Here is a 20,677-nt window from a genome sequence, read left to right on the forward strand (position 1 = left end):
ACAATGAGCACAGTAGAGAGAATAAGTCTTTAGAGGCTGGTATTTGTAAGTTTTTACAATTTTTGTAAAATAAGAATCAAAGAGATTCAAATTTCATTCTTTTTTGTTTTGATTTCTGGCATTGTAAGTGTGTCATATAGTACACAAAACATATATTTGAGTACTGTCTACTTTTTCTACGTCCACAATTACATGGTTAAACAACATTAATTGAGATATTTAAACCTGCAGAGGCCATCGTCATGTTCTACCTGTACATAATCTTACCTCGACTTCGCAGCTGAAGTCGGTCCCATCCAGGAGGGTCACGTGACAAACCACCAGCTTCATCTTGTTCTTCCTCACCAGACGAAGAGGAGACTGAAAAATGGAGGTCTGGCCTTCTTCTCCTCCTCCTTCTTTAGCTTCTTTCTCTCCTTCCTGCTCCTTCTTCTTCTCCTCCTCGGCTCCTTCTCCTTCTGTCGCCTCCTTCTTGGTTTCTTCTGGACTTTTCTCAGTGCTCTCGTCCACCTTCTCTTCCTTGGCAGGCTAATGGTGTTTGCAAGGTGCAAGGAAGAAAAGAACAGAATATGGTGTCAAATTCCCAAATAAAAAACTTCAAATCTTCCAAAAAAAACAGAGTAAACCTCAACTGTTTAGAAAAGAGAGAAGACAGTTTATTCTCTGTTTTCTCTTCTAGTGTAATTCCCCTTCTAGTCTGAATTTCTCTTAGAAAATGCAGGCGTGTCTTTTGGCCTGATCCCTGAATGTTGATGTCACTGGGTGGGCCTGGGTGGATTAATGTGATCACTGGATGGAAGACTTCATGAGTGTGAAGGAGGGAGAATGGATTTGTGTGCTTTTCTTTCTGTTTTGGCTGAACAGCAGCTTTAAACAGTCTGAAAATCCTGCTGTCACTTGTAAAAGCATTTTCAGGCTGTTTCAACAAAGAAGAAAATGCTATTTGACTATCCAACATCATCTCATCCCGGGGTTTCATGTTTAATGTTTTAAAAAAAAAAGAGTCAAAAAGAAAATTACCACAATATGTGACTGGCAAACAAGGGAGGATATTCTTTGGCAAAATATGTTTAACCAGCATGACAAATGAGAGTTTTCAGTGTGGTGTTTCCATCAAAGTTTGATGTAAAGCCAATATCACAAATGAAAGAGAAAGAAAACTATGACTGGCTTTTAAAAACAAACCAGAATTCTAAATCATATATAATGTTCTTAAATCAAAATAATCACAGTAAATTTAAGGATGTAGTCTGCCAAGCAATACAGGCAATCCAAAGTACTGCAGTTGATTATTATTTAGATCTATCTAAATCTATTTATTATCTATCAGACGGACAGAAAATGGTAAAAAATGTCCCAAAGCAAAAGATGACCAAATCTTATTTTGTCCACAACCCAAACATATTCAGTCTACTGTCGTAAAGGAGAAAAGAAACCAGAAAATATTCACATTTAAGAATCTGCAAACAGAATTTAGACATTTTTCTCATCAAAAAAAGTAGTTGGTAATTAATTTAGTAGCTGATAACTAATCGATTAATCGTTGCAGCTCTAAGGTCCGCTGTCAGCGATGGACTTGTTAAAGAAACAGTTTTACATTTTGGGAAATATGCTAATTCGCTTTCTTGCTAAGAGTTAGAGGTGAAGGTTGATGCTATACAGTGATGACAACACACATTTTTACATTTTGTTTTATGGACAAATTAAAATGAAGATCTTAATTACAAACATGCCACTAATGGTAAGTGTTCACAGGATCCGTCATTAAACACTTCCAACTTGTTGTCAATGTAAGCAGCCATGCAATGTATTCTGGTAGCACTGCACTTACAGACAGACACCATGTTGGCTGCTTTTTATTCAAGCTAAAGTCAAGACTGCTTTATGCAAATCAGGACTGTTGAGCACAATGTTATACTTCTGGAAACTCTAGGAATGCTTTTAAAACTAACTGTTTTAAAAGCAGTTAGTTCAGCAGTTGCGTGGTTTATTTCTCTCCTCAAATGTTTTCAGAAATTCTGTGAATTATTTTTACAATTTAGAAGAAAGTTTCCAAATGAGCCGCCATGTTGATTTGAATAACAGGAGCAGACAGACATTGAGTGAAGGTGTTCATCCACACAGGTGCAGCCATTGTTTGCTCACTGGTAGGAGGGTGCAGCCTGTATTTTTGCACATTGTCAAGTGGCACACCTATCAAGCCTCCACAATGTTGGGAAGCAACATAACCGTTAAAGTCCAAAACACCCCTGTGGACACACACGATCTCCCTTTCCAGTTTTGTGCTAAGTCAAACTAACGTCTGCACGTCTAACTCTTAGTAATTAAGCAATATGAGGGAAAATAAGCTTAGTTCCCAAAATAAATGTTGGTTTAAGTGGTGAGGTTTTGCATTTATGGCTTCAGCTTTATCAGCATCTGGTGGTTTGACTTCTGGTGTTGAAACGTGCAGCTGAAATCAGACTTCTTGTCTACAGTTTGCTTCGATTCCACAGACCAACAATTGCTCGACTTTTTGGAGTAAAAATTTTTATTTTGATAAAGCTTTTAGTTAGAGCTGCTCTGGTGACCTCAAAAGACACCTGGAGAAGTTCCCATGATGCACCGGGCACCTCTGCTCTCTTTTACTATCAATAAAGTTGTATACCACCATTGCTTGCCACTAATTTTATGTCATTTTTTCTCCTGTAATTTGTGTTTTGCATCTCTGGCCGTAGATTGTTCAGACCAAGAATCACCAACCTCCCCAGTGCTGTTCTTTTCAGGACTGTTTGCTTGTTTTCTGTCTTCTTACCTGTTCTCTCTTCCCTTATCCTCACCCTGACTGGTCGACGCCGATGTCTGCTTTTCCTGAACCTGGTTCTGCCGTAAGTTTCTTTCTGGTAAACAAGAGTTTTTTCTTCCCACAGGGCTGCTCAAAGGGAATCTAAACCTTCTATTCAGAAACTATTCAGTTTCTCTGTATAATTGTATCAGGTCTTCATGCTACTAGGTAAAATGCCTTGACGTGACTCGCTACTATGTTATAAATTTGTGCTGTGTAAATAAACTGAATTGAACCTGAATCATATCCCAGCATGCTTTGCTACATGTGAGCCTTACCTCGGTGTCTGCACTGGTGTTGGAATGAGATTCTGCCTCCTTTTCCTTCACTTGCTCCGACTTTACTTCCTCCTTCTCTTCCACTTCCTCTGCTTGACCGTTCACTTCCGGGGCAGGCCCCTCCTCTTCCTGCGTCACCTTGGCAACAGGCTCCTCTGTGGGCGGCGCCTCCTTCGTCGGGGAGGTCTAAATAAGACGGAGACGAAAGTCAAACATTTAAAACCCATATTATAGTTACGATTTCCACGCAGTCATGATTATTTAATAATAGTGTGAATTTCTTCTTCACCTGGCTTTGAGACTTCTGCTTCTTAAGCCATGTCGGTAGGTATCGAGATATTCCTTTGCCCTCTTTCCCTTCTTTCTCCTTCTCTTTCTCCTTCTCCTCTCCCTCGGCGTTCGCTACTTCCTTGGTTTCCTCCGAGGCCTTCTCTGATTGGTCCGGCTGAGCAGCTGACTCCTCTGCTTTCTCCTTCACCTCCGTCTCAGAGCCTGCTTCTGTTGTCATGGCGACACGTCAACCTGCAGAGGGATGGAGGACAGCGATGGACGGCTGTTAGATTTTACACACAGACTGACAAAATGACCACAAACATATTTTAATAAGGGTTTATTATTTACCACCATCTTAAAGGATGCCGGAATCAAATGAAAATGACATTCTGTGACATTGTTGCCCTGCATAATAATGAGTATATTAAAAAGAGATGAAGAAAAATGAGCTTGTTTCACAGATTTTGGGCAAGAATATGAATTTTTCATAGAATGCAACTGGAGTATCTTTTATAAATGAGCCACATGGTCATGTATGTGTTTCTTGTAAACATGTGAGCACAGCAGAATGACATACTATTGAAAAAAAATCAATAATTTCTACTGTTGATTAATCTGTTGAATTCTTCCAGGTTAATAATTTGGTATTCGAAATGTCAGAATATGGTGAAAAATGTTAATTTCTGTTTCCTAAAAGCCCAAGATGACAAATGGTTTTTGTCTGCAACTCAAAGATATTCAATTTATTGTCACAGAGGAAGAAAGAAACCAGAAATTATTCACATATAAGAAGCTGCAACAGAGAATTTGGGGTGTTTTTGTAAGAAATTATACAAAGCAAATGAATTGTAAAGTAGCTAATGATAAATTTGGAGGTTAACAACAGCTTGATTAACCATCTGAACCCCAAAATCCGCCAGCAAGTTTGAAAAGCACGTTGTCTTTCAAAAAAAAGTAATAAAATTGCCAAAATTACACCATTTACCAATGCTAGACGCAATAAAAACAGAAAACAATTGCTGAATTTTCAATTTTTTGACTGTTCTGGAACCTATCATGCTTGACAAGTCGTTCAGTCGGAAAACTTAACCACATCTTAGCTTAAAATTGTAATATTTAATTTCTATCTCCCTAAAAATGGCAAAAAAAAATTAACCATTTGCTCTAACCATAATCTGTAAATGCAAAAAATTCTGCACTTCACCGTGCAACAGAGAAACCATGATGGATTCAGCGGCGACCAACAGTCACATGACAAAAATTGAGGAACTTTTCAGCTGAACTGCAGGATGTGTTTCCACAGAGCAGACAAATTCAAATTACCAACAAATTAAAAAACGTATTTCAGCATTTATAGTATGTAAAGTCAACATCTTTCCCCAGTTTTGTAGCAACTGTAAACACTTACAAAAAATATTGTACATGTTTATTCCAGAATTTTAAAATTATTTTTAAATAAATATTCCAAGAAATTCAACCTTTGTCTTGTCATTTTTCTAAATGGCATTCTAACTGTGTCTCACTGCACAGAAGACATTTTTGAGTTCACGCTACATCTGGTCATGATTGCTCTGTTTCCATAGAGGTGCTAGACTTTATTTTGCAGTGAAAAATGAGCCCTTCAGTGAGGAAAAACGTGAAAGAAGCTGAAAAATGTCTAGTAACTACTTGAGTTCAGAGGATTAATCGTACTTTATGTTACGTAGCGAATAAAACACCAAAATTAAATGTATTTGGGTTACATAAGTTAGCAGATTCTGCCCTTAGGCTCTCAGAAAATGAGCTCATAGCTGTTTGAAACCTTAGCTCTTCGGATCTGCCTCCTTTTTCTTTACACAAGTACAGAAAAACACAATAGTTTAGGATGTCATTATGTCACACAATGAGTTTCATCTGGGTCAACAGCTGGTTACAAGCAGTCACACATACAAACAACCAGAGAAAACATGGTGAATTACTCAATTCTTAATATGTGAGTCATTGGTTTTACCCTGCAGCTGTGGTCAGCACACACACATACACCCATATACACTCTTCAACCCAAATATCTTTGGCAGCACTGTCCACACACTCCTTCTCTCAGTGGCGGATGCTTTTATTCAGCACGACACTAATTCGTTGATAATGTTACACGACCTCGGCATTCGTCTCGAGGGGAAGTTGAGGTCAGGAAATCTACCTGGTGTTTGTACACAAGCAGCTGTACATGAATCACACAACGAACTAACTCCCTTGCTGCCATTCACTGCCCTTTCACTTCATACTCCTCAGCCTGTTTTCAGCCAGTCTCTCCGGCTCTGATTCTATTATTCATCACGTCGTCTGCATTTTACTTTGTGACAGTCTTCTCTGACTTTATTCTTTCCTGCACCGCTGCCTTCAATAAAGAGAGGATACACATGCAGAGTGCAGCAGAGTAAAAATAGAAACCAGTCTCCTTACGCATGATCGGCTAATGAGGTGTGGAGGGAAGAGGAGGAAGATGTGAGTTGTGGAGGTGTGCTTGCAAATGTTAGAAAGGCAATAAAACTCCATGTACCTGTGTGTAGATAAGGTGGACTAAAGGCAAATGAAATGATGTTCTTTAGAGGGAACCCTAGTGACGTTACACAAGGGTTAGGGTTAGGATATATATATATCAGGATATATTTCAGTTTAAGCAAAGAAACCTAATAGTTGATGCTTTTTTGTTATAACATTGCAATAAAGTTATACCAGTGGTAGACTTCACAGTTTCAATACACTGAGCTGTGATTTGTCCAGTGTGCATTACAGATAGACAAAAAACATGAATTTACAAGCATAACTATGTCCCAAAACCATTTTTTTTGTCACTGTGCGTGAGGCATTGGATTTGCTCCATGCCTGCTGTGTTTTCATTCCCTCAACCTTCAAGTAGAGCCATCAAAACAAGTCTAGTCCGCTAGCTGCAGTTCCCACTTCTCCTCGGAGACACTGTTTCTCAATGGACTGACTGGATCGCAGTGTGAGTTTGTGTGAGTTGGCATCCGAGTGGAGCTTCGTCACGGCCACTTAGTCCTGCTTTAAACTGCTTCTCTGCAACACCGAGAACCTTGTTCTGCCTCCCTCACAACTTTCTAACTCACCCTCTCTTTCTTCCTCTCTGATTTACTCTCCAGCCCAGGATTCCGCTTTTCTCTTCCCCTTAATCTCTGCACTCATCTCTGGTCTTGGGCCCCTTTTCAATCCCCTCCAATCGCCCACTCGCATTATCTCCCTCCTCTCTCACTCCTCTTCCCACAGTCCATATAAACAATAGCGGTGACATTATTACAGTCTCTTCAATATAAACATGCCAAACAGTTTGTGGCAGGAAAATACATCTTTATAGCATCCGATGTAGTCAGTTGTGGCAGAAGTTTTGTAAAAACGGGGTCAAATGTGGGTTAAACGTGATGAGTCATGAACTCATCTTCTGCAAGAGCTTTTGTCACGTGTTAGCTTTGTCGCTTCATCAGGGACGAGTATATCTTCATGCAAGATGTTTCTTGAAGTGGGCTGTAGTATAGTTACATAAAAACAAGGTTTCTGAAAGATGCTAATTAAATTTAATGTCTTTTTATGATCACTATGATTGCACTTTAAGATTTTTTTCATGGCTATAGTGGGAAAAAGTCCAAAAATCAGCCTTACTAGTTACTGCAGTATTCAACAACCTAAAATTAAACTGCAAAATGCCTATTTTCTCGATAGATACAATCTGCACAGTCTAGTTAAACAGTCAAATTCTTCTTGCTCAGACAGTCTCCAGTGTTACTTTTTTAAGGATAAAAGCTCTACATCAACAGCCTTTTTCTGAATCTGAATTCCGGGAACAATCTACCTGTAAACACCCCCATGTTTTCACAACATTGAACTGGTTCAACCTAATGGAAACTGCTGGGTCAAACTTATTCAAGATTTACAGGACGTGCACTCAGATTCAAACTAAACATTTTATTTAAAAAAAAAAAAAAATGGACAAAAAGTTGAGTGTAAACTTTGCACTCTGCAGTTTGTGTATCACAGCTCAACAACCAACACGTCAGATCATCTAAAAACAGCAGCCAACTTGTCTGCATTTTATTCCTCGGTAGTTCTTCTGCTGCAATCATCACTTAATATAGTTATATTTTCAGGAAATTATATGAATCTGAGTCTGTTCTTATCATTTCAGTAGAAAATAACCATGTTTAACTGAGTTAATAAGGTGCAAAAACTAACTTTTTATGTTGATTTAGAATCAATTTAAACTAAAAAGGATGCACGCAAAACATTCGATGAAGAGCAGCTAAGATTTCAGTCCATCAACATTTTGTTTGGTTGACCACATCCTCAGTCTAATGCATATATTGTGCTACTTGGACGTTGCGGTACATTTTATTCTGCAATGTTACAGTCAATTATCTCAGTAGACACACAAACATCCTGTAGAATAGTAATAAACTCAGAGGCACAGCTAGCATTAGCAGCAGTCAAGGTATTTGTGTGCACACTTCAGAGAGTGCTGGTTTTCTGATCACTTAGCAAGTTATTTCCTCATTATCCATAAGCTACTGATCTCATGTTTTTATCCACTGAAAATGATCTGCATACCATGAAAGATGTCGCACAAGACAAGCTCAGCAGCAGACAACAAAAGATGAAAAATCTCCTTCTTTTATGGTACTTATAAACCCTTTTTACAGCTGTATTTCACACAACATCCTGTTACATCTCTCCTGTTAGCCTTTATTTTCCAAATGAGAGGTTAAATGAACTGATAACTATTAGCCTTACCTATTGTTGCTTCTGTTGCTTTCTGTTCCCTGCTTCCCTTTCCTTCTTCTCACCTCCTATTTTCTTTCAGTTTGTTCTCACTTTCTCTTTCTTTCTGCTAATATCTTTCCTTCACTTTCTCTTCCCAGCTCTTAGCGAAAGCCTGCCCTACAAACTGTCATTGCCATTTTCTCTCCTCCATCCTCTCCTCTCTCCCTCGGAGCTCTGCCTCCCCTGGGACGATCGCTCGGAGAAACGAGGGCAGAAAATGAGAAAAACGTGGGAAGGAGGGGGTGGAGATACTGAAGGAAAGGACCGAGAGCCCTCCGACTGCACTGGACCACATTATTAATGCACACCAGGGTGGAAATCACACTTCAACTCAATTCCCTTCATGCATAATTCTGTCTTCACTTCATCTAGTATGAAAATCCCTCCTTTTGCTTTCTATCAACCCACAATCTTTCACAATACTCCTTCATAATGTTTAGAAGCTAAAGGAAATGAGGTGTCGACTGGAACTCCAGCGTTCGACCAAAACTCTGTCAAGTGCAACTAAACATTTTCACTGGCTGAAGGGTTTGTCTGACATTTAACAGGTCTCTGTGTGTTTCCTGAAAGCCCACACAAGTAGATAAAAATCACAGTTTCAGCTCCAGTAAATCTGACAACTTTTGGTCTCTCAGCTGCCTGAGCTCCCGCTGCAGTAAGTGATGGAGACCAGAGGCTTCTTTGTGCACAACCACCTATTAGCAGGAGCTTTTTGCAGGATATTTTGGCGTCTATTTAGATAATTGGGTTACTTTTATGCTACTAATTGACTGTGAAAAAGTAGAATAAATGTCCTGATGCATGCCAGTTATTTAGGGAACATCTGTAAATTGTAGCTTCAGAAAACAACCTGGGTTACACCTTCCATCTCTAAACTGCATGAGTCTCTGCATTAATACTATTTATAATATAGCCAATTAAGAGCTACCTTTAGCCAACTTTAACTCAAAAGATCATCGCGTTGAAAGAGAACAAACTTTAATTTGCACCTTTATTCCTCTTTACAATCAATAACATAATGTCAAGAAATTACCCTAATGACAAGTCATCATATTTTCAAAGCAATAATTTTTTTTCTTAACTTTGTCTCTGATTTTTCTGACATTTCTATGAAATACAGATATTTTTAAAGATATTTGTCAAATTTTAGATTGATAGATTGAATATTTTCAGTGAATTTTTTTTGTAAATTTCTTGTTTGCATAGTGAAATTTTAAACTATGTTTCAACAGCAATGTGTCAGGAACATTAAAAGATAAAAGCCTGAAATTTTCACTGTTATTTCTCATAACGTCATAGATTTCAAATCTGCAATACTGCATAAGTGCATTAAAAAATCTCTAATTATGGGTGAGTTAAAATACATATTTTCTAAAAGTGAAGTTGAAGTGAAGAGTCCAATCTTTTAGCACACATTAACAAAAAATTATAATACAGAACTCAACTAGTGATATTTCTAAACCAAATGTAGCTGCACATCACAAATACAACACAAAATTTATAGAATACTATTCGATATGACATACTTGTTACTCTCACAAAAGACATTTATTTTTGTTACATTTTCATTTTTTCGTAACTAATTGAGCAGAACAAAAGTATTAGTAGCTAACCTAATCCAAGTAAAGCAAACATAAAATAAAAATAAAATAAAACTATACAAATTTCATGCTTTTATCTTTCATAACACCTAAGATATTGTCAAACCCAGCCTCAAACTTCCGAGCAAAAAAAAAAAAAGCGTAATGAAAATAGGTCTACGGGCATAAAAATTTCAGAGGATGCTTCATATATCAATCTAAAAATTCACAGATAACATCTGAAATATCCAGAGATTATAATAATAAAATTTCAAGCAAATGGCTTGAGAATAACCTTAAAGGGAACTGAGAAAAAAGGGTGACAAACAAAAACGTTGCATGTACCAAAAAGAAAAAGTTTGTTGCACTAGTGCAACTAATGTAAAAAGTTAGTTTAGATCCATGTTTAGTCTCTATTTCCATTCATTATCCTTCATAAAAATACCACAATGCTGAGCCACTACTTTACATTCTTGAACTGCAAAACTTTGCACATCTTATAAAGAGAAAACAAAGCAGTTAACCAGAATACCTCAGTGACAACAACACCAAAGAAAAACGCCACGCCCTCCAGACTTTTTTTTTTAACTTTAAACCCCTGTGGTGGGGACAGTAACTTTTATATGCTCCAGTACTGACCAGTTTCCCCATTTAGAGTGTTTTTTTTCCTCCTCAAACACCATATTGCAGTCGCATGAGTCTCACAAATGCACACACAGCAGCTCCTCCAGCTTTATGGCCGTCTGACTGGGTTTTAGGGATGTCATCATAGCAACGACAACTTCCTGACCCAGCCTGCAGCCAACAGATAAAAATTTACGATTGACAGACTCAGGAGTGATTGCAGAAGCGTACAAATGAAACAAAAAGCGGTGCGGTACCTCACTGGATTTATATGTGTGTTATGTTCTCATCTGACAACTCTTAGTGCAATATAAAAACGCATACATGGCCGCGCCGCCCCGCCCAGCTCTATGAGGGCATCGTGGGGGGAAAGAGAGGCAGGGGAGGAACTGGTTACCATGGCAACGGCATTCATGGACTACAACAATAAATCCCCACGGGGACAAGAGATTACCACAGCAAAAATACAGATTAGTGGACGAGTACATGCGTGACAATGGAGATTATTACCGTGTCTAAACCCATTTCAGAGCACATCAGATTTACAGCTGATATTTCCTGCAGCTCCTCTTCGACTCTCATCCTCACTGATGCAACAACACAGAAAGACGCCTGGTTAACAACAGACCTTTATCTACGAGTATCCCTATACACTGATTCTGTTGATTCCTGCATCCATCCGGTCTGTGACCATGTGTTAGCTGCAGCCAGCATTAACAAATTAGCATGTACATTGCAGCTAGTAGCATTAGCGCTCACAAATTAGCATGTTGCTTCTTCTGACCTGTGTCGACCTGCTTCCCTGTTTACTTATATGAGTCATCCTTAGGCACATTCACTAATCCGCCTGATAAATGTGAGATGTGTGCAGACGCCTGGCACTCGGCGAACCGGGCCACTCGTAAAAGCAGTAACAGGTGTTATTATGTCACTTTATAAATCTTTTACAGAGAGAGCACGTGTTTTGAAGAAGACCAGAGAAATTCGCTTTGAAATCTTATGTAACATTTATGTGCGCAATAAATGTTGATGCAGTTTTTGCAGCCAGAAATTGTAACTGACCTCTTTATCTGTGTTTTGTAGGGAAGAAAGAAGATTTCTATGGCAAGACAGAGCACTCTGTACTCATTAGTTAAATATGTTATCACTAAACGCAGCAACACACCTTTAAGTTACATGACAAACCTTATACTTAAATAAACTTATAACACGTGAGACAAGGTTTTCCAAGTCCGTCCCAAACATGAATTATTTTCAGACTGAATTTGTACATTAACCTTTATGAAAATTTAAAAAAAAACAACAACAAAAAAAACATACTATGATTATACAGAATTATTTAGATTTTTTGTTTTCCTTCTTTTAAATCCTGACGATTTTGTATTTGTGAAGCATTTTATTATCTACTTGTTATTTTTAGATCTTATTCAGTAAAATTTACAGCTTGTACACCGGCGAGTACAACTGTATTTGTATATGTAATATAATTTGCTTACATCTCATTTGAGTTATGCATAATCCATTTTTCCACAGTGGAACTTAAACAATGTTCTTTTTATGGCCACCAGCTGAATGTTTGCACATAACGTCAAAAAAGAGAAGAGAACAGTGTCTGGGTGGCTTACAATGCAGCTTATAAGGTATAATATACCGCCTACACCGAGGATGTACTGTAATATTATCATACCTCAATCCCCCTCAGCACACATGCAACCAAGGCCAGCACTTCTTTAATTTCAATTTAGCATTACTGTGATGAATGACGTGCATGTACTGATCAAGTTTAGTACAGACTACAGTACCTGATAATACTGAGACTTTTTCTGAACATAGCTATACACACAAATGGTTGGGGCAAGGTGTAAATTACAGTGGAACCTGAGGTATTATTACAATTCCTCCTGAGGGAAGTAACAGCACAACAGTGAGATGGCTGGTGGAAGAATTAAAGTCTTTCTGGTGCTTTGTTGTGAAGGTTCTGCAAATGTAAAAAGCCCAAATTTCATGCCAAAGGGATTTCTGCTCTCCTACAAAAACTCCTGCCTGAAGCACCTCTTTTTAAGGCAAGGGTTTTCTTCTGTTACTTACCTACACTACCAGTCAAAAGTTTGGACACACCTTCTCATTTAATGGTTTTTCTTTATTTTCATGACTATTTACACTGTAGATTCTCACTGAAGGCATCAAAACTATGAATGAACACATATGGAATTATGTAGTAAACAAAAAAGTATGAAATAACTTAAGTCAAAACATGTTTTATATTTTAGATTTTTCAAAATAGCCATCCTTTGCTTTGATTACAGCTTTGCACACTCTTGGCATTCTCTCGATGGATTTCATGAGGTAGTCACCTCAAATGATTTTCACTTCACAGGTGTGCCTTGTCAATGTTCATGTGTGGAATTTCTTGTGTTCTTAATGGGGTTGGGATCATCAGTTGTGTTGTGCAGAAGTCACGTTGGTACACAGTTGACAGCCCTATTTGACAACTGCTAGAATCCATTATGGCAAGAACCAATCAGCTAAGTAAAGAGGAACAACAGTCCATCATTACTTTAAGAACTGAAGGTCAGTCAGTCCAGAAAACTCCAAAAACTTTGAATGTATCACCAAGTGCAGTCACAAAAACCGTCAAGTGCTACAACGAAACTGGTTCACATGAGGACCACCCCAGGAAAGGAAGACCAAGAGTCACCTCTGCTGCTGAGGATAAGTTCATCTGAGTCTCCAGCCTCAGAAATCACAAGTTAACAGCAGCTCAGATTAGAGTCCAGATAAATGCCACACAGAGTTCTAGTAGCAGACACATCTCTACATCAACTGTTCAGAGGAGACTGAACCAATCAGGCCTTTATGGTCCAATAGCTGCTAAGAAACCACTGCTAAGGAAAAGCAACAAGCAGAAGAGATTCGTTTGGGCCAAGAAACACAAGGAATGGACATTAGACCAGTGGAAATCTGTGCAGAAATGCAGAATATGGGCTCTTTAACGCCAATCCATTAAGTAGAGGCAATTCACTAAATCATTTACAAGTTTGGGCTGTTGGTGGAGCTATATGAAAAGCTACAGCTACACCAACACATGCAGGATGCATCATCTGTTGATCATGAACGTCTACATAAAATGTCAGAACAGTCCATTAAATAGTTACTGAAATATATCAAGAGCAGCCAAAGTGGTGGACTGACTGATGAACGAATCAGCATCATCAAAGTGAGCTACATTACTAGTGTGGCTTAAAACACAACATATTAACATTCTAATATTCATATATAAATTCAACACGAACACATCTCCATAACTATTTTTTACACTGTATACTTACATTTTTATTTTCTTTATATAATGCACATTTTATGCTTATAGTTTTTCTATTTGTGTTTATATTTTTGGGCACATTTTCTACTGATATTTATCTATTTTGTAGTGCTCATATTTCAAAGACTTTGAAAGAGAGTAACTATAATCTAAGTAATTTTTCCTTGGAGATCAATAGAGTATTTCTGATTCTGAAATTCAAATAATGATTTGTTCTAACCTCCAAAACTGCAGCTCTTCAGAGGTGTCATCAACCTGTGCAAGTTAAATAAATGCACAACAACCACCTCATGCCCAGAGCTGCATTGCTTGTTGTTGGTTTGTGTCTCTCCACAGTTTATTGTCCGTTGCAGTGCGGCTGCAGTTGAGCTATGAAAGTTGTTTCTGACAGCTGGTGTTCGCTGACAGTGCAGTGGACGGCGATAAACAGAGCGCTGAAACTGGACTTCATACAGCTGAGTCTAATGAATTAAAAAATCCAATCCTGCAGATCGCGCTGGGACGTCCCAAACGCTAACAGCTTTCCAAACCACTGCACCACCAGTTTTGAAATAAGCGAGCACACACAGGATCCTAATCTGTGCTATTCTCTTGTACAATCTGTCCATCTGTCACGCAGCAACGCATGCAAACATACACTCGATGATGCACAAACACACACGTAAACGGATTCCAAAGCATATGTAAACATCTACTTTCAGCATCGCCAGTAAACAAACCGGCTACGGGTTTACAATCTGCACCACAAACACACGAATCGTCGCGCACAGTGCTGGTGTGAAAACTCTGCCTGTCCCTTTACACTGCACTCTGACCCGCACTCTGAGGATTACACAAAGGATAATCCCCGTGTATGTTTGTGTGTCTGTCAGTCGGCCAGTATGTCTGTCTATCCGTCCATTCATCTGCCTCGGCGTCCATCTACACCTGATTTCACCCTGAAACCACACAGGCTCCAATACGATCATTTCCTGCTGTTTTCAGTTAAAGCTGAGCAAATGGAAGTCCACCAAGCTGATTCTTAAGTGGCCAACAGCATGTTATTATTGTCGTCAATATATTATTACTGACAACTCATAACTACTATTGTCAGCTGCAAAACCACATTCCACAACAACATCCGTTCTCACTTCTTTGCCACTTGGCACTATGAAACTCCAATAACACTGCAGGTCTAAATACAGTGTAGAGATGCCATGTAAGAAAATGACATTGCATTAAAAGCGGCATTAAAAACAATAATTAACCCTCTGAGCCCCAAAACCCATCAGTTGGTGTAAAAGGCATGTTATCTTGTTTAAAAATTCAAGCTACTGTTCCATGACGTGTCGGTATGTCGTGAAAATTAACCAATTCCGAGCTTAAAATCATGGTCATTCATCAAAATTGCTTCATTCTACATGTCTCATTTAAACGTTCACCAAAAATAAACAGATTGGAGTAATCAAACTGTGTGAAAAATTTTTTAAAAAAATCTGTGCTCCTTAGAGCAGCCGTGAAGCCATGTTTGACTCGGCCATGGCCGACAGTCACGTGACAACAATTCAGGGATTTTTCAGCTGAACTGCAGGCAGTGTTTACACAGAACAGAGAGGAAACGACTAAATAAAAATGCAATGAGTAAATATCTATTGTATGTAGAGCCAATATTTTCTTTCTGGAGTTGGTTACACCTGTGGGCACAAATAAATTCTGTTTTGTTTCCATAGAGGTGCCGGACTTTATATTGCAGTGAAGAATGATCCAGAGTGAGGAAAAATAAGACAGGAGCAGAAAACACCAAGAAACTGCTGTTTGGAGTTCAAAGGGTTAACATTACAAATAATTCTGTATCTGTTATTGATGTACTTTTTTGTCTCTTTTTGTTGTTTATGTGTCATTTTATATCATTTTTGTGCATTTTCATGTATTTTTGTAACTTTTTGTGTCATTTTTATATCTTTTCAAGAGGAGACAAGTATGAACAATTGAAAAACATAAAAAATAAATAAAATAAAAAATTCCAGTATTTGCCACATCTGTGGACACTAGAGAAAAAAAAACGGTTGCAAGTGTTGATTCTATAGTTATATTTCAATTATTGTAAAATAGAAATATAAAAAAAAATCACATTTTTTATGATTTATGGTATTTTTTGGCTCACACGCCATAAATGACATTTCTGAGTTATCTCTCCTTCTATTCAAGATTGTTGTTGTTCTTGCTAACTCACAGAGTAAAAATGTGGCAAAAGCAAAAAAAAAATGGCCAGGAACTACTTGGGATTCACATGGTTCAGTAGTTGATTACCGTTTGATTGATCCTCTACTACATGTGAACGCTGCATAATTATGCCAAAAAATTTTAATTGCAATTATTCATTCTTTTTAAGTACAAAATAGCCGCTTTTACTTTCACATAGTGTGAAATGGTGACAGTTTTCATCGATTACTGTCTTACATATTTCCTCTTTTCAGTTTGCTTTATGGGAATGACACATAAAGGAAGAGCTTTTTCCTTCAAAGAGGTTTTAATTGACCCTCAATGAGATTTTATCAAGGGCCAAAGAAAAACCATCAGCACTAAATAATAAAAAATTAGAATTTTTAAGAAAATATTATGTTTTAACACCTGTCTTTGTCCTATTAAGTGATTAGGTAGTGTATAGATAATGGATGGATGTTTTTAACCAGTTTTGTTGATCAAGGTTTCATTTATTTAAGCATAACAGGCATTTTTGTCAGTCAAATGGTCATAAATAATGATAAAAGGCATAGATTTCTGTCAATTAGGGTAACAGACACTCATTGCCTTTACTTAATGTTTACTGTCCTGTATAATCAACCACCAAAAGCCCATTTAGAGCCAAGAAAAAGCTTGGAAGGGTAATAGCACTTGAAATAAACTATGCTAACTGTAACACAAATTGATGCTGCAAGAAAACAATCTCACTAAATGTGAAAAACTAAATAAAATGAGCATATATTTCACGTATCTGGTGTTCTCTGTCCATCTCTGTTTCTGTGGGGGTGTGAGAGAATAATGGGTCAGCTCATAACTACTATTGTTAACTGCTAAACTCCCCTATTCAGTGATTAAAGCAGTCAGGCGCGAGTTCCCCGTCTGTGTGAATGAGTGTGTACATGGGAGACAAAGACAGAAAGTATGGGAAGGTCACTCAGGTTCACATGAGAGCTGATACAGTTTACTGTGTGGGAGAGAGACGGAAAAGAAACCAGGAAGAAAGAAGGCATTTGCCGAGAGGGGAGAACGAACGAAGGATGAAGAAAGACAGCGAAACTCCTGCTGAAACTGCACCCAGCTGAAGTGGGTGTGGTGTTACTATGGAGACGCACATCCCATAGAGAGTGGTGACAACAGGTGCTTTGGCAAAACAAATGACTTCATGGTCATCGGGGCTCATTAGTAGAGTCGCCTCGTGAAGGAAACATGGTATTCCTGATTAAAACAAAAAAAAATAAACTCAAAGCTCTGCAGTCTGTCAGCAAATTCAATACCAGAGTCAGTTGAAGTAGCTCAGTCTGTTCTTTACGCAGAAATTTGCAAAAAAAAAAAGAAAAAAGATAAAAATATGGCAAAAATTTGGCAGCAAGAATACCAGAAAAAAAACCCACACAGAATACTATAAAGTTCATGGATTAAAAACAGTGAAAATAACGGCAAATACGTGTAAAATAATAGTATTTCTGTTGATTTAAATGCAGTGAAACAGTGTTATGTCAATTTTATGGTCACACCTTGTAAAAACATTAGTTTAGACTATTGATGTGGACGTTACGGACAGTTTTGGCCTGTATTGTTACGGTCAACATGTAAATTTTTGTGTGTGATCTTACTAGGTTGAACCTGAAGTTAGCAAGACATGGGAAACCTTTGAAATGACACTTTAAATAGTGATTTACCATCATCAATCTTCAATGTACAGATTTCTTCTTTCAAATAACAACAAATACCTGTTGAATAATTGTATTTTAGTCGATTTAAAGTGCAATTCTATGGTCACACAATGTAAAAGAATTCATGATTATTTGTAATAATACAGACTGTGAATATTATGTACATTGTGGGCCTACTTTTTACAGTCAAAAATACTTTTTTCATTGATTTTACTATATATTACCTGTAATTTAACAAAACAGGCAAAATCTGCACAAAAAAATAAAAAAAATTCAATCCTTAATATACAGAATTTTTCCTTCAAATAACAGCAAATATCTAAAAAATAATGACATCTTTGCTGATTTAAATACAGGAAAAAATTATTTCACAGTCACACACTGTAAAAGAATGAATCAGTATTTTAAAAAAATACAAACATTTGATGTAGAAATTTGGTATAGTTTGTACTTGTAAATGAACTCTTTTTTCTGGGATTTTCCTCATTATTATCAGTAAATTAGCAAACCAGGAAAAAAAATGGAAATAATGATGAATTTTCCCCAATTTTTCCACTGCAGTAATTTTCAAGTCTGACTATTGAAAGTTTAAATCTGCTTGAATCCTCTGTACTGTATCTAACAAACATGTTGCCCCATTTTCACATAAAATGATTTATTAGCAGAGACATGTCATTAGCACCTTTATGCTTCATTTGAAATCGTATGTTGCCCAAAATTTACAGCTCCTGCAATTTGGTTATTTGGATAAACATTTTAGTCCTTGAAGCTAACGTTAGCTACAGATATTAAAACTGACAGTAAAACTCTCACCTGTTTTTTACTGAAGAATAAATAACCTATGTTGACCACATCTCCCCAATTATTTTGTCATTCGGACCTGCTCCACTTGGATTTTTTGCTCGCGGCAAAGTGTTATTAAATGGGCGATGCTCTGAATCTGCCATTAAGTTTGAAAATCTTGTTGAAAAAATCTCCAAAAATTAGACAAGGCAGAGTCCTTAAACATATGTGATGTTAGAAAACATAACCAAATTTAAACTTAAACCATGATATTTCATTTTTTTAAAAAAATCACTTTATTCCACATCTGTCTGAATTTTAAAAATGCAGACACAAAATAGTACATTTTTAGGTTTTACACACTGTCTTGGTCAGACAAAAACAAGCAAAACAGGATGAATTATTGGTCAGAAAATCAATCAATCAAATAAAGTTTATTTGTATAGCCCTTTACAACAACCCAAAGGGTGACCAAAGTGCTTCACAGTAGAAAAAAAAAAGAAAATATCAATAAAGGAATCAAGGAAATAACCTCCAGATGAACCAATAAATAAATCAAAACTTTCCTAAAATATCACATTCTCCAGTCATCACTCAGACACATCAGAGGCACAGCTGCCTGCCATTCATTTTCTACCAGCCTCAGCCCTGAACTTTAAAATTAGAATTTCCCCCTGTGAGCAGCATGACATGTCCTCGTTCTTAAAAGGACACGCTGCCGTTAAAGTCAGACTCGTTCTGTGAAAAATGCTGCAGTGAGCAGCTCCTCATGCAGACGAATGTCACGACCAGACAGATTATTTAGGCGTCTACTATCAGCTAATCCAGAGCAGCGACCTCTGACCTCTAACCAGGAAACAGGAACTAACCCTCCTCCTTCTGACCCATTCTTTCTTCAACATCCCTCCATCTTTATCCTCCGTTTTCATGTTTAGCCACACATCTCTATATAGAGGCTCTCTTTCATCAGTAAAGTTTACAACTACAACTTTTTTTAAACGAATTCTTGTGATTTTATAGATTTTTGATTACTACTAAAATCGCAGAAAGAAATATTAACTTACATGCTAACTCAAAAGTAACAGGTCAAAACTGTAAATTATGTCATCGTCAAACATCTGTACTGTTTAATAAATAGTAATTTGCTCTTTTAAAACATCTGACCATAAGCTTTTCAGTTTTTTACTATATTTAAATCTACAAAAATAGAATTACTCTAAAGATGCTTGCTGTTATTTAAGAAAAAAACATGTATATTCAGTATCAAACACTGGAAAATCATTATTTTAACTGTTATTTTACATATATTCCCAGTTTTGTTAAATTACACACAACTAGTAAAATCACTTAAAGTAATAATCCCAAATTTTAACCCCAAAAACACAGGCCAAAACTGGAAATAATGTCCACAACAAAAAACTGTATTTTTATAAATGGTATCCGATTATTTTACAGCATTTCAATCAGCAAATATATAATTATTTTCCAGATGTCTGCCATTAATTAAAGAAAAAAAATCTGTACTGTATATTACGGCTTGAAATATCATAAATTATTTTTCAACCATTATGTGGCATTTTGCAAAATTACATAACTAGGAACATACATTTTAAAAAGCCAAAACTGTAAATAATGTACACAACACACATCTGGATCTGATTTCAGGTAACTTATGAAATTAGAAAATTAAGAAAGTAAGAAGCATCAATTTAGACATTGATTGTTAAAGAAAACAACAACAAATGACAGACCTAACCCGTACATAATGTCAATATCAACAAACTATATTCTTATAAAAAGTAATGTGTTCTTTTACAACGCACAAATATATAACTACACTGTTTTACTGCATTTGCATCAGCTAAAACGGTGGCTATTTTCACAGTTTTTGAATGTAATATGTAATATTAATGTTATGTATCATGGTGTAGACAATCATTGGACTCAGTGATGCTGTTATAGCAAATTTCAGCTCTCATACAAAACTACAGCCTGGTCGGAAGGCATTAAGTGTCACCAGAGTCTTTCTCATGGTGGCACTTTACTAGCTAAACTCCCATAATGCTCTCTGATTGCCAACACAGAACTGTAGCCCTTAATCAGGTCGCTACTATACAGTAAGTAGGTTAGTAAGCTAATTTATAATACATTTCCTCACATGCATGTCCTTTACTTTCTGCCCTATTGCTTAATATGGTTTTCATTGGTGAAATTATCAATAGCAATCAAAAGGTTTGGAAGCAGAGTGGTCAAACCCACTCTGCAGTTTTTGAGAAAATGGGTGAAAG

The 20,677-nt window shown here is 37.1% G+C and overlaps 1 protein-coding gene across 14 annotated transcripts in view; it reads right to left on the bottom strand.

Moving 5' to 3' along the window:
* Nucleotides 1-20,677, bottom strand: part of epb41l2 (erythrocyte membrane protein band 4.1 like 2) — an 83,034-nt gene that overhangs the window by 53,214 nt on the left and 9,143 nt on the right. For 13 of the 14 annotated variants that reach the window (XM_035952162.2, XM_023278817.3, XM_035952160.2 and 10 more), the window contains exons 2-4: nucleotides 3,392-3,624; nucleotides 3,103-3,288; nucleotides 268-528 (exon numbers count right to left, since the gene is read on the bottom strand). In XM_035952162.2, the coding sequence (XP_035808055.2) occupies nucleotides 268-528; nucleotides 3,103-3,288; nucleotides 3,392-3,610 (666 nt within the window). In that variant the 5' untranslated portion in view covers nucleotides 3,611-3,624. Of the gene's footprint in view, nucleotides 1-267; nucleotides 529-3,102; nucleotides 3,289-3,391; nucleotides 3,625-8,154; nucleotides 8,332-20,677 lie in introns of those variants that run through there. The other variant, XM_055015673.1, reaches the window with a different exon arrangement.

Source organism: Amphiprion ocellaris, chromosome 12 (assembly GCF_022539595.1).
Source record: "Amphiprion ocellaris isolate individual 3 ecotype Okinawa chromosome 12, ASM2253959v1, whole genome shotgun sequence".
In the NCBI taxonomy this organism is placed as follows: domain Eukaryota; kingdom Metazoa; phylum Chordata; class Actinopteri; family Pomacentridae; genus Amphiprion; species Amphiprion ocellaris.